Source organism: Oncorhynchus tshawytscha, linkage group LG09, assembly GCF_018296145.1.
Source record: "Oncorhynchus tshawytscha isolate Ot180627B linkage group LG09, Otsh_v2.0, whole genome shotgun sequence".
NCBI lineage: Eukaryota > Metazoa > Chordata > Actinopteri > Salmoniformes > Salmonidae > Oncorhynchus > Oncorhynchus tshawytscha.
The window spans coordinates 27,521,005-27,535,253 of NC_056437.1; the positions used below are offsets into that span (position 1 = coordinate 27,521,005).

At 42.1% G+C, this 14,249-nt stretch overlaps 1 protein-coding gene across 5 annotated transcripts in view; it reads right to left on the reverse strand.

Annotated features, from left to right (window-relative positions):
• Nucleotides 1-13,825, reverse strand: part of gab3 (GRB2 associated binding protein 3) — a 32,595-nt gene extending 18,770 nt beyond the window's left edge. The window contains exons 1-2 of one of the 5 annotated variants that reach the window (XM_042326724.1): nucleotides 13,456-13,823; nucleotides 5,057-5,366 (exon numbers count right to left, since the gene is read on the reverse strand). In XM_042326724.1, coding sequence (XP_042182658.1) covers nucleotides 5,057-5,366; nucleotides 13,456-13,527 — 382 coding nt within the window. In that variant the 5' untranslated portion in view covers nucleotides 13,528-13,823. Of the gene's footprint in view, nucleotides 1-5,056; nucleotides 5,367-9,170; nucleotides 9,219-12,399; nucleotides 12,672-13,455 lie in introns of those variants that run through there. The other 4 variants (XM_024433850.2, XM_042326721.1, XM_042326723.1 and 1 more) reach the window with 4 other exon arrangements.
• Between the last annotated feature and the right edge of the window lie 424 nt (nucleotides 13,826-14,249).

The following is a 14,249-nucleotide window of genomic DNA, read 5'->3' on the forward strand; positions in this document are numbered from 1 at the left end:
CACCTGACAGGTGTGGCATTCAAGAAGCTGTTTTAACATCATGATCATAACACAGGTGCGCGTTGTGCTGGGGACTGTAAAAGGCCACTCTAAAATGTGCAGTTTTTGTCACACAACACAATGCCACAGATGTCTCAAGTTTTGAGGGAGCGTGCAATGGGCATGCTAACTGCAGGAATGTCCACCAGAGCTGTTGCCAGAGAATTGAATGTTAACTTCTCTACCATAAGTCGTCTCCAACGTCGTTTTACAGAATTTGGCAGTATGTCCAACCGGCCTCAACTGCAGACCACGTGTATGGCATTGTGTGGGTGAGCGGTTTGCTGATGTCAACGTTGTGAACAGAGTGCCCCATGATGGCAGTGGAATTTTGGTATGGGCAGGCATAAACTACCGACAATGGACACAATTGCATTTTATTGATGGCAATTTGAATGCACAGAGATACCGTGATGAGATCCTGAGGCCCATTGTTTTGTCATTCATCCGCCGCCATCACCTCGTGTTTCAGGATGACAATGCATGGCCCCATATCACAAGGATCTGTACAAAATTTCTGGGACATGGATATATCCCAGTTCTTCCATGGCCTGCATACTCACCAGACATATCACCCATTGGGCATGTTTGGGATGCTCTGGATTGACGTGTACAACAGCGTGTTCCAGTTTCTGCCCATATCCAGCAACTTCGCACACAGCCATTGAATTGGAGTGTCACAACATGCCATAGACCACAATCAACAGCCTATCAACTCTTTGCGAAGGAGATGTGTCGTGCTGCATGAGGCAAATGGTGGTCACACCAGATACTGACTGGTTTTCTGATCCAAGTCCCTACTTTTTTTAAAGGTATCTATGACCAACAGATACATATGTGTATTCCCAGTCGTGAAATCCATAGATTTAGGGCCTAATGCATTTATTTAAATTGACTGATTTCCTTATATGAACTGTAACTGTAACTGTGTCACGGGTGTTGAAGGATCTGGACCAAGGTGCAGCGTGGTGAGCGTACATATTCTTTTTATTAGAAAAGGACGCCGAACAAAACAATAAACACTACAAAACAAACCGTGAAGCTACAGGCTATGTGCCATAAACAAAAGTCAACTTCCCACAAAGAAAGGAGGGAAAACGGGCTACCTAAGTATGGTTCCCAATCAGAGACAACGATAGACAGCTGTCCCTGATTGAGAACCAGACCCGGCCAAACCATAGAAATACAAAAATCATAGACAACAAAACAGAGAATGCCCACCCCAAATCACACCCTGACCAAACCAAATAGAGACATAAAAAGGCTCTCTAAGGTCTGGGCGTGACAGTACCCCCCCCGGACTGGGCACCCTCGCTGCTGCGGGCCCTGGACTGGGCACCCTCGCTGCTGCGGGCCCCGGACTGGGCACCCTCGCTGCTGAGGGCCCCGGACTGGGCACCCTCGCTGCTGAGGGCCCCGGACTGGAGGCCGTCTCTGCGGGCCCCGGACTGGAGGCCATCTCTGGAGGCTCCGGACTGGAGGCCGTCTCTGGAGGCTCCGGACAGGAGGCCCTCGTTGGAGGCTCCGGACTGGAGGCCCTCGTTGGAGGCTTCGTGCCAAGTCTCACCACTGGAGGCTTCTTGCCATGGATCATCACTGGAGGCTTCTTGCCATGGATCATCACTGGAGGCTTCGTGCCATGGATCATCACTGGAGGCTTCGTGCCATGGATCATCACTGGAGGCTTCGTGCCATGGATCATCACTGGAGGCTTAGTGCCATGGATCATCACTGGAGGCTTCTTGTCATGGACCATCACTGGAGGGAGGAGACGTATGGGCAGTCTGGTATGTGGAGCTGCCACAGGGCTCACCAGGCTGGGGAGACATGCAAGGGGATTAGTTCTGGGCGCAGGCACAGGACTCACCAGGCTGGAGAGACATATACGAGGCCCTGTCCTAGACAGAGGCACCAGATTCACTGGGCTGTGGAGGCGCACTAGAGGTCTCGAGCTAAGAGCCTGCACAATCCGTCCTGGCTGTATGGTGACTTTGTCCCGGCACGTGTGGGGCGCAGGCACAGGATGCACTGGGCTGTGCAGACGCACTGGAGACACAGTGCACAGAGCTGGCGCAGGATATCCTGGGCCGTAGAGACGTACTGGAGGTCTGGAGAGCAGGGCTGGCACAATCCGTCCTGGCTGGATGCTCACCCTAGCCCGGCATATGCGGGGAGCTGGGATGTAGCGCACCGGGCTAAGAACACGTACTGGAGAAAACGTGCGCTCCACCGCATAACACGGTGCCTGACCAGTACAACGCCCGCCACGGTAAGCACGGGAAGTTGGCTCAGGTCTCCAACCTGACTCTGCCACACTCCCCATGTGCCCCCCCAAAATAATTTTGGGGGCTGCCTCTTCCTTGCCAGCCTTGCTCCCTCATAACGCTGCCTCTCAGCTCTAGCTGCTTCCAGTTTCTCCCGTGGACGGCGATCCTCCCCAGCCTGCCTTCAGGGTCCTTTCCCGTCCAGGATTTCCTCCCATGTCCAGGAGTCCATTACACGCTGCTCGGTCCTTTGGTGTTGGAAAGTTCTGTCATGGCTGTTGAAGGAACTGGACCAAGGTGCAGCGTCGTGAGCGTACATATTCTTTTTTTTAGGAATAGACGCCGAACAAAACAATAAACACTACAAAACAAACCGTGAAGCTACAGGCTATATGCCATAAACAAAAGTCAACTTCCCACAAAGAAAGGAGGGAAAACGGACTACCTAAGTATGGTTCCCAATCAGAGACAACGATAGACAGCTGTCCCTGATTGAGAACCATACCTGGCCAAAACATAGAAATACAAAAATCCTAGATAACAAACCATAGAATGCCCACCCCAAATCACACCCTGACCAAACCAAATAGAGACATAAAAAGGCTCTCTAAGGTCTGGGTGTGAAAAACTGTAACTCAGTAAAATCTTTGAAATTGTTTAATGTTGTGTTTATATTTTTGTTCGGTATAGTTATAAAGACCAAATTATGAGTGTGAGTATCACCATGTGGTAGAGTATAATAGCTTGGTCTATCAACGCTTTGTGTATTCAAATTTCTGGAGACAATGAGATACACTGTAACTACTATTTGAAAATTATTTAAATGCTGTAAGTACCTTATAGTTGTGAGGCATATTGTAAAGCCTAAAGGTATTTATTCAGCACATGAAACTGCAGAAAAGAATGAAATTGTGGCATTATCTGTTGTATTTTTTCACACACTGGATTTACGACAGTGTGTGTTGGAAAGATTTTTGTGTGTGTACTGAATAGTAAACTAGTTCAGGATTTCATTGACTGAATGTCTGACATTGTGTTATCATTCCCAGTAATGTGTAAACCTGGGGTTAGCCACTGTTCCTCTGGGCTATAATCTCTTCTCTTTGTCTGGAGATCATGTAGTTGGCTCTATCTGCTCCATACAGAACAATGTTTAACTAAATGTTCCAACTGACAGCTCTTATCCACAGCTCTCCCCCTGGTTTGGAGTTAATAAGACATGAAGACAAGAGAGCTTGGTGTCTAACTGTTCAAGCATCACCCTAGCTGAACTTGCATGCCTGTGGAGAGTTGTAATATCTATGGCACTATGAGTTTCACAGAGAAAGATAACTTGTAACTGAATTGGGTAAAATAAATCACATTTTACTTCAGCACTGTTCAGTGATTTACTGTTTGTAATCAGAAGCTGTCTGCCAAATGGTTCTGATTTGATTATTGCTACAACATTGAAGTAGGTGTATGTATGGGTGCGTGTGTGCATGCCTACATGTGTGCTTGTGTGTGTGTGTCTGCATACGTGTGTGTGTCTATCATTTTAGTATGCACTTTTCTGATTGTACATGTACGTCAGGGGCCCTTTTGCGAAAAAGATTTCTAACCTCAACCTAATACTCCAAAAATAGTTAATATACTACAATATGTCATTGAGGGACATCAGTACATTTCTTGAGCCCAGGGACTTTAACAGCGAAGAAGAGGCAAAGTATCATACTTGGCTTGGAGCATTAATGAGAATAAACACATTTAATTCAAACGTCTCCTTTAAATGCAATGCAAAACTACACATGACAAATTAATATTCACATCTTCAAATAATATATTAATTTTGCGGGCTTCTCTGAGACGGTCCTTGATTTACCAGTCATGTCCTCGAGACATTTTTAAGAAGCTCATAACACAGAGAAATCATCAGACACCTAAATGGGTTGTTATCTCATATGTACATACTGTATTTTATACCATCTATTGCATCTTGCCTATGCCGCTCTGTCATTGCTCATCCATATATTTATATGTATATATTCTTATTCCATTCCTTTACTTAGATTTGTGTGTATTAGGTAGTTGTTGTGGAATTGTTAGATTACATGTTAGATATTGCTGCACTGTCGGAACTAGAAGCACAAGCATTTCGCTACACTCGCAATGACATCTGCTAACCATGTATATGTGGCCAATAAAATTGGATTTGATTTATCTCACTCTTGAATATAGACAACCTTCCCTAAACATGGCTACTCTACCCACACACAAACACATGTGCACACATTCTTACTGTAGGTCACTGGACAAAAGCCTCCAGCAAGAGTTGAATACCAAATAGTGTTTCTCTATATTCTTTGTAGAAATTGAACATATGAATGTGATTTTGTAACTAATTATAATTTTTAAAAAAATATTTAATTTAACCTTTATTTAACTAGGCAAGTCAGTTAATAACATATTCTTATTTACAATGATGGCCTACACCGGCCAAATCCGGCCGACGCTGGGCCAATTGTGCACCGCCCTATGGGACTCCCAATCACGGCCGGTTGTGATACTGCCTGGATTCGAGCCAGTGTGTCTGTAGTGACGCTTCTAGCACTGAGATTCAGTGCCTTAGACCTCTGCACCACTCGGGAGCCCCTAAACTGGTTACCAACGTACTTAGAGCAGTCTAATTAATTTAATTTGTAATGCGCATTTCTAATACCCAAGGCGTTTAAACTGTGACCGTATTGAACTGTGTCTCTGTGCCAGGTCCTTACCTGTCCCATCATCCAGACTCAGAGGTCCAAAGTGACAGATTTCCCTGATCTGGCTGACCCAACTGTTCATCTCCTCCTCAGTCTTGGCCACCAGGTAGAAAATGCGAGACGACGTCTTGATAACGAAGAGGTGCTGGTTCTGGAACTCCCTCTTGACCAGTCGTTGCTCCGTCTGCATCTGAACCTCACACTCTCTCAGGTCGATGGTGCGGATGGGCTTCTTTGAGGTTGTGTTTCGGTAGTACTCCAACACATCTGGATTCCCACTCATGCGTCCTCTTCGAAGAACAAACCATCGTCTCCTCCATGCCTAGGGGACAGAGAGCCAGACAGATCAACATACTGTACTGTTGCATGTACTAATAGACTTGAGCAATAAGACCCGAGGTGGTGTGGAATATGGCCAATATACCATGGCTAAGGGCTGTTCTTATGCACAACACAACGCGCCCTTAGCCATGGTGTATTGGCCATATATCACAAACCCCCAAGGTGCCTTATTGCTATTAAAAACTGGTTACCAACGTAATTAGAGCAGTAAAAATAAATGTCATACCCTTGGTATACCACGGCTGTCAGCCAATCAGCATTTAGGGCTCGAACCACCCAGTTTATAATGTCTGATATACATCGGCTGTCAGCCAATCATCACTCAGGGCTCGAACCACCCAGTTTCTAAAAATATATATACACGGAATAAAAATATAAATGCAACATGCAACAATTTCAAAGATTTTACTAAATTACAGTTAATATAAGGAAATCATTTTTTTTTAAAGTCATTAGGGCCAAATCTATGGATTTCACATGACTGGGAGTACAGATAAGTATGTTTCTGTTGGTCAAAGATACCTTTAAAAAAGGTAGTGGCGGATCAGAAAACCAGAAAACCAGTCAGTATCTGGTGTGACCACCATTTGCCTCATGCAGCGCGACACGTCTCCTTAGCTTAGAGTTGATCAGGCTGTTGATTGTGGCCTGCTGAATATTGGCAGGAACTGGAACACTCTGTCGTACACATCAATGCAGAGCATCCCAAACATGCTCAAATGGGTGACATATCTTGTGAGTATGCGGGCCATGGAAGAACTGGGACATACAATTAAAATGCAATTGTGTTCATTGTCTGTAGTTTATGCCTGCCCATACCATAATCCCACCGCCACCACCGGGCACTCGGTTCACAACTTTGACATCAGCAAACCGCTCTCCCACACAACGCCATACACTCTGTCTGCCATCTGCCCGGTACAGTTGAAACCAGGATTCATCCATGTAGAGCACACTTCTCCAGCATTTCAGTGGTCATCGAATATGAGCATTTGCCCACTGAAGTTGGTTGCGACGCCAAACTGCAGTCAGGTCAAGACCCTGGTAAGGACGACGAGCACGCAGATGAGCTTCCCTGAGATGTTTTCTGACAATTTGTGCAGAAATACTTTGGTTGTGCAAATCCACAGTTTCATCAGCTGTCCGGGTGGCTGGTCTCAGACAATCCCGCAGGTGAAGAAACTGGATCTGGAGGTCTTGGGCTAGTGTGGTTACACGTGGTCTGTGGTTGTGAGGCCGGTTGGACGTACTGCCAAATTCTCCTAAAAACGAGGTTGGAGGCAGTGAAATTAACATTCTCTGGCAACAGCAACGGTGGACATTCCTGCAGTCAGCATGCCAATTGTGACAAAACTGCACATTTTAGAGTGGCCTTTTGTTGTCCCCGGCACAAGGTGCACCTGTGTAATGATCATTCTGTTTAATCAGCTTCTTGATATGCCACATCGGTCAGGCGGAGGGATTATCTTGGCAAAGGAGAAATGTTCACTAACAGGGATGTAAACAAATTTGTGCACAAAATTTGAGAAAAATAAGCTTTTTGTGCATATGGAACATTTCTGGGATCTTTTATTTCAGCTCATGAAACAGCTTACATGTTGTGTTTATATTTTTGTTCAGTCTATTACAATTATTCTGCATGCATACAGTATGTAGACTAGTTGCCTTAGTTGGTTAGTAACCTTAGAGGTATTTGGTTGGTTATTATGTTTGATGCAATTTGATGTGAATTTAGTTTCAACCAAGGCCTCAGCAATAGAATGTCAGTATATCTATGTCTATTTTATAGGTCATCAACAGAACCGTCAGTGAACAATCTGAACATGGTACTGTAGCTCAATACAGAATTGCTTTTAATATTTTTATGTCTCCTGACTGTGACTAAAGATGATTTGTACAGATCAATGTCTTATATCCTCATGTAGTCTCCAGCGTTGTGACCTGTGTCAATCAGTTTTTCACACACAATTAAAAGGAAGATGTATCACTGTTCTTCTAAACATGTTCACTGGGAAGTTTAGCTACAAAACTTTAATTTAACTATAGACAACACCCTTTTTCTTGCTTTTGGTACTGGAACTGACAACAAGAAGAGGAAGTTAATTCTATGTGAAAGAGAATGTCTGACACAAACAAAAAGCTATTTGTACTGCAGTGGTTCACTAACTAATTGGGGAAGATTAAAAAGGCAACCTCTTTTTCTGCTGAGATTAGTTTTTTCATGTCAGTATGGTTACTGATTGGTATAGGAGCAGTTTTGTTTTCTTTAATGCTATGGGAATTTGATGCTTAGCTGGCTCTCTTAATTTTGATACGGAGTAAGTAGGCCTAACTGAAGTATTGTTAACGTTTTGATCTTGATCGTGATGACCTCATGGTCACTCACATGGGCTATAAGTCATAGGTTCATCTATATTCTAAAAGTCAAATATTCATGACTGACCTCCATACTATGTCTGTTTCAAACTTCACCCATGTATTATTTAAAGCCATTTCCAATTCCACCTTTTTAGCAGGAGTTGTATATTTTTATACAGTTGCCTCATAAATGCAGCATTCAGGTGATTCATGCATTATTCAATTAGTCAGAAGTCTGTTGGCATGGAACACTACATGACTTGAAATTAAATCAGCTGTTTTTGAGCTTTGAGAGTACATGTGGTGAAACAACCTATCACAAAGAAGGCGTGATTTGTTTTGAAGAGTCAGAGGTATTAGCCAATCTGGAAACAACACATTTTGTAGTTGTCTGTGTTACGCTGTTTTTACTATCTCAGTTGATAAAGTAAGTGTGTGCTATAACCCACCAGCCACCAATTTGGGAGTACATTGTATCACTTTGTGATGATCTATCTAGAGAGTTATGAAAATACTCAGACTGTTTGTTCGTTTGTTTGAAACAAAAACTCTGGCTTGGTGTGCCCTCACTCATATTCAAATCAACTATAAACAATGGACGAGTTGTAAATCCTAATTTGCATCACACAGTGCTAGTATAGAGCAGAGAGACAGAGAGCAGGGAAGCTCATGTCCCTCTTCAGTGGTACATGTTCAGTAAGTCAAAGCACGTTTAAAATACATAATGTGAGAATAATCAACCTGCTAACAGGAAATATACTCACGCTCTAGAAACCTCTATAGAATCATGTATGAAAACACTTCCTTGTTGTGGGTGATAACTGTCTTATTGAGGGTGAGTTCAACTATGCTAGAAAATAAACTATGCCTACTCTATTGAGAATTATGTTTCAAGTTTCTAAATCATCATATTTTTGTTTCCCCATGATATTCTTTATAACACTATTATAATTTATATAAGAAAATGTCAACACATTACCAATTTACATTTTGTTGTAACCCTTTTTTAAAACAGCATGGGCCACTAGCAATGGTAGCTGTGACCTCCATGTGTTGGAGAATTTAAACTGTCTTGAAGTCGGAATTCTACATACACTTAGGTTGGAGTCATTAAAACTCGTTTTTCAACCACTCCACAAATGTCTTGTTAACAAACTATAGTTTTGGCCAGTCGGTTAGGACATCTACTTTGTGCATGACACAAGTCATTTTTCCAACAATTGTTTACAGACAGATTATTTCACTTATAATTCACTGTATCACAATTCCAGTGGGTCAGAAGTTAACATACACTAAGATGAGTATGCCTTTAAACAGCTTGGAAAATTCCAGAAAATGATCTAATGGCTTTAGAAACTTCTGATAGGCTAATTGACATAATTTGAGTCAATTGGAGGTGTACTTGTGGATGTATTTCAAGGCCTACCTTCAAACTCAGTGACTCTTTCCTTGCCATCATTTGAAAATCAAAATAAATCAGCCAAGACTTTTTTGTAGACCTCCACATGTCTGGTTCATCCTTGGGAGCAATTTCCAAATGTCTGAAGGTACCACGTTCATCTGTACAAACAAGAGTATGCAAGTATAAACACCATGGGACCACGCAGTCGTCATACCGCTCAGGAAGGAGACATGTTCTGTCTCCTAGAGATGAACGTATTTTGATGCGAAAAGTGCAAATCAATCCCAGAACAACAGGACCTTGTGAAGATGCTGGAGGAAACAGGTACAAAAGTATCTATATCCACAGTAAAATGAGTCCTACATTGACATAATCTGAAAGGGCGCTCAGCAAGGAAGAAGCCACTGCTCCAAAACCGCCATAAAAAAGCCAGACCAAGGTTTGCAACTGCACATGGGGACAGAGATCGTACTTTTTGGAGAAATGTCCTCTGGTCTGATGAAACTGTTTGGCCATAATAACCATCATTGTGTTTGGAGGAAAAAGGGGTAGGCTTGCAAGCTGAAGAACACCATCCCAACCATGAAGCACGGGGGTGGCAGCATCATGTTGTGGGGATGCTTTGCTGCAGGAGGCACTGGTGCACTTCACAAAATAGATGGCTTGATGAGGGAGGAAAATTATGTGGATATATTGAAGTAACATCTCAAGACATCAGTCAGGAAGTTAAAGCTTGGTCGCAAATGGGTCTTCCAAATGGACGATGACCCTAAGCGTACTTCCAAAGTTATAGCAAAATGGCTTAAGAACAACAAAGTCAAGGTATTAGAGTGGCCATCACAAAGCCCTGACCTAAATCCTATAGCAAATTTGTGGGCAGAACTGAAAAAGCATGTGCGAGCAAGGAGGCCTACAAACCTGACTCAGTTACACCAGCTCTGTCAGGAGGAATGGGCCAAAATTCACCCAACTTATTGTGGGAAGCTTGTGGAAGGCTACCCGAAACACTTGACCCAAGTTAAACAATTTAAAGGCAATGCTACCAAATACTAATTGAGTGTATGTAAACCTCTGACCCACTGGGAATGTGATGAAAGAAAGAAAAGCTGATATAAATCATTCTCTCTACTATTATTCTGACATTTCACATTCTTAAAATAAAGTGGTGATCCTAAATGACCTAAAACAGGGAATTTTTTACTAGGATTAAATGTCAGGAAATGTGACAAACTGAGTTTAAATGTATTTGGCTAACGTGTATGTAAACTTCCGACTTCAAATGTAAACTCTGATTGTCTGAGTCTGATCGTCAGTGTTTCTAAGAGCTAGCTGCTCTGGGCCTTCACTTGGTGTGTGTAAGGAGCAGGGTTGGGGAGTACCGGATTACATGTAAAGAATTACAAAAAATGCTGTAACTGTATTCCGTTACGTTACCAGCAAAAATATTGTAATGGGATTACAAATACTTTTGAAAAACTAGATGATTACTTCAAGGATTACTTTTAAATTCAGAAAGGATGTTTCTATGTTTTCTCAATTACATTCTAATCAGCATTTTATGATTTATTTATCTGTTATTTTACCAGGTAAGTTGACTGAGAACACGTTCTCATTTGCAGCAACGACCTGGGGAATAGTTACAGGGGAGAGGAGGGGGATGAATGAGCCAATTGTAAACTGGGGATTATTAGGTGACCGTGATGGTTTGAGGGCCAGATTGGGAATTTAGACTGGACACCGGGGTTAACACTCCGACTCTTACGATAAGTGCCATGGGATCTTTAATGACCTCAGAGAGTAAGGACACCCGTTTAACGTCCCATCCGAAAGACGGCACCCTACACAGCATGGAATGCTCCAGATACTCAACTAGTCTAAAGAAGGCTAGTTTTATTGCTTCTTAAAACAGGACAACAGTTTTCAGCTGTGCTAACATAATTGCAAAAGGGTTTTCTAATGATCAATTAGCCTTTTACAATTATAAACTTGGATTAGCTAACACATCTTGACATTGGAACACAGGAGTGATGGTTGCTGATAATGGGCCTGTACGCCTATGTAGGTATTCCATTAAAAACCAACTTTTTCCAGCTACAATAGTCATTTACAACATTAACAATGTCTACCCTTTATTTCTGATCAATTTTATATTATTTTAATGGACAAAAAAATTGCTTTTCTTTCAAAAACAAGGGCATTTCTAAGTGACCCCAAACTTTTGAACGGTAGTGTATGTATCCATTGATTCTTGAAGAATTTAACTTATAAATGCCTCATGAGCTTAGTTCAACTAACACGCTCCATGACAACCCAAAATATAAGTTTGTTTTTCTCCAATGTTTGTAAACATCGCAAATGTAAACAGACACTGCTTAGCCTCATAACAGGGTTAAAACAATCATTTTGATATCATGAATCCTTGCATCCATAGCTCTGTCTATTAATCTGAGAGTGGTTACATTTCTCCAGGCCCATCCCTCAGCTTTTTACCGAAACAAAAGTGGGCAGCCATTTTGTTATTGTTTCATCTGTGGATTTGTCCTTTAAACAGATGCATATTATCAAGATATCAAAGTGTCACCAACAAAATGGTAAACAATAGGCCTATAGCAAATGCAGCATATGGCATTCATTTTTAACATGCAAATAGCACTTTTCAGTAGTGCTCAAATCATGCCATTCCATGAGGTTAGCAGTTAGGGTTAGGGTTTCAACTCGAATCAATGAGCCCAATAAGTTTTCCATGACAACAAAATCATAAACAACAGGGCTGGCTAATAGGTCTTTAGTTTTGGGGTTATGCTCAGGTAAAACAATTTGGCTAATCTATTCTTCCATATTTCCAAGTCCTATTTTTGAAGATCAAGGGGTATAACATTTATTGGAATGACTGGACTTCTGATAGACTTAGGTTTTTAATGTAAAGGTGTAATTAAATTGTATTATTATATGTAGCAGAAAGCGATGGGTTAGAAGAAGTCTACATAACCAACCCATAAAGTAACATTTAACATCCATATATAGCCAGCTATGTAAACTTTAACATTGATTTATCCTGCAAAAGATGTTGTTCAATTGGTAACATATATGTTTGTATTCTTCTAATGTCTCTTAAGGGGAAAGTCATCTAAAAGTAACTGAATGTAATCAGATTACTTTACTGAGTTTGGGTAATCCAACAGTTACATTAATGATTAAAATTTTGGATAGGTAACTGGTAACTGTAACGGATTACATTTAGAAAGTAACCTACCCAACCCTGGTAAGGAGTGATGTCCAACGCATTCCCACACACATTGCTATTGTGTATGGTTAGTCTGGTTCATGCAATGGAAAACCATGTCCTTCCTGTTTGTCTGTGTCCTCCACAAAGCCCTTGAACTATTTCCCACCAAATAGTGTCTCTTAAGTGACTCTCCCTCCAGTGAATTACCACTGTCCCCCTTTCTCTGTGCTAGTTTTCAGAAAAGCCCTCGTCCTCTCTCCTCTGGAGAGAGGAAGTGCAAACAGCCATCATAAAGCCTGGTCATTTCTGCCTGTTGGGTCATTTTGTATTGCTTGGCAGTGACAGTACTTCCCATGTTTTGCATAACATCCCCAATTTTCACAGAATGAGAGACCAACAGTCTCAACACACATCCCAGAATGGGTAGCCTCCCCCTTTCCTCCTTACACAACAACACTCTCACATGACCCCTACAGAAACACTGCAGATTTCCATGCAAGGCACTTGTCCCATTTCACTTCTGGTCAAACACGCTCATCCAGACCTGTTAGCATTAGAGTATACTGCACTTGAATATTTAATAAAAGGCAACCCCAAATTATGAAATTCTTAACAAAGGTCAAAATGGTAAACATAATGGTTTATAAGCAGTTTGTATGTTTAAAATTCATTTGCGTTTTCTGAGGGGCATCAACATTTTATTTTCACAGTGCATTGATGATGCACATCAGCATGAACAGTATGTCATACAGTATGTCATTAATGGCCACTACTATAAAAATGAGGAGGAAGACACAGGTGAGATTGCATGAAAACACTATTTACAAAAAGGCATGTAATGGTCATGATTCTACATGCCTCTGCAAGCTTAATTTGGGAAAATAAACCAACAGTATCTTGTGAACTAACGGCATTGCAGTGCAGTTGTGTTGATGGCTGAGAATCCCCCCCCCCACACACACACACACACACACAAACACAAACACACTGCTCTGCAGCAGGAACTAGTACTACTACTGCTTGGGTAAAATGTATCACAATAGCACAGATCCAGCCACCTGCACAGCCTGATCTTCTACTCACATATCTCTTTAGTTTCTTCTCAGGGGGGGATTTGATGAGCCAGCCGGTGCAGACCACATCCCCTGCACTCATCTTGACTGCAGAGGGAATCCGGCGTGTTTTCTAGATATAATTGTCTTCAAGCACTGCTGGCTGCTGCTGCTGTGAAACTGAGAGCAGCACCACGCGAATCCTGCGTTCTTGTATACAGCCTACAGCCATACCAAAAAGAGGAAGTCAAGCCATTGATCACACTGACAGACAAGGGAGAGGGAGAGAGAGAGAGAGAGAGAGAAAGGCAGAGAGAGAGAGAGAGAGAGAGAGAGAGAGAGAGAGAGGGGAAGGGAGAAAGGGGGTGGTGTCTGTATGCTTGAGTCCGTAGATGTGTGTGGGTCTGACAGAGTGAGTGAGAGAGAGTGATCAAGATAGAGAGAGAGAGAGAGGAACATGTATGTGAATTTGTAAATGTGTGTGCATGTGTGTGCATCATTAAAACCTAGAGCCAGCTGTCACATAAACCATCCCAATGTTCTTTGTCTTAGTCAGAATAATGGTATGCACCAAAATAACAACCTTGTGCAAGTTAAATACACTAATAGAGAAAACACATAACACACTTTGGGATGCATTTAAATTGTACAAAAACCTATATATAGTGGCTTTGAGACCTAAAACGCTTTGTACAGTAGGCTAGTTGTAGGGGGGAAATGAAGAATCTAGAGCATAAATGTATTGATAAAGGTTAATTTTGCAAAGAGATATCTTGCTGTAATTTAGAATCCCCCCCCAAAAAAAGGTTATGTTGGTCTAAGGCC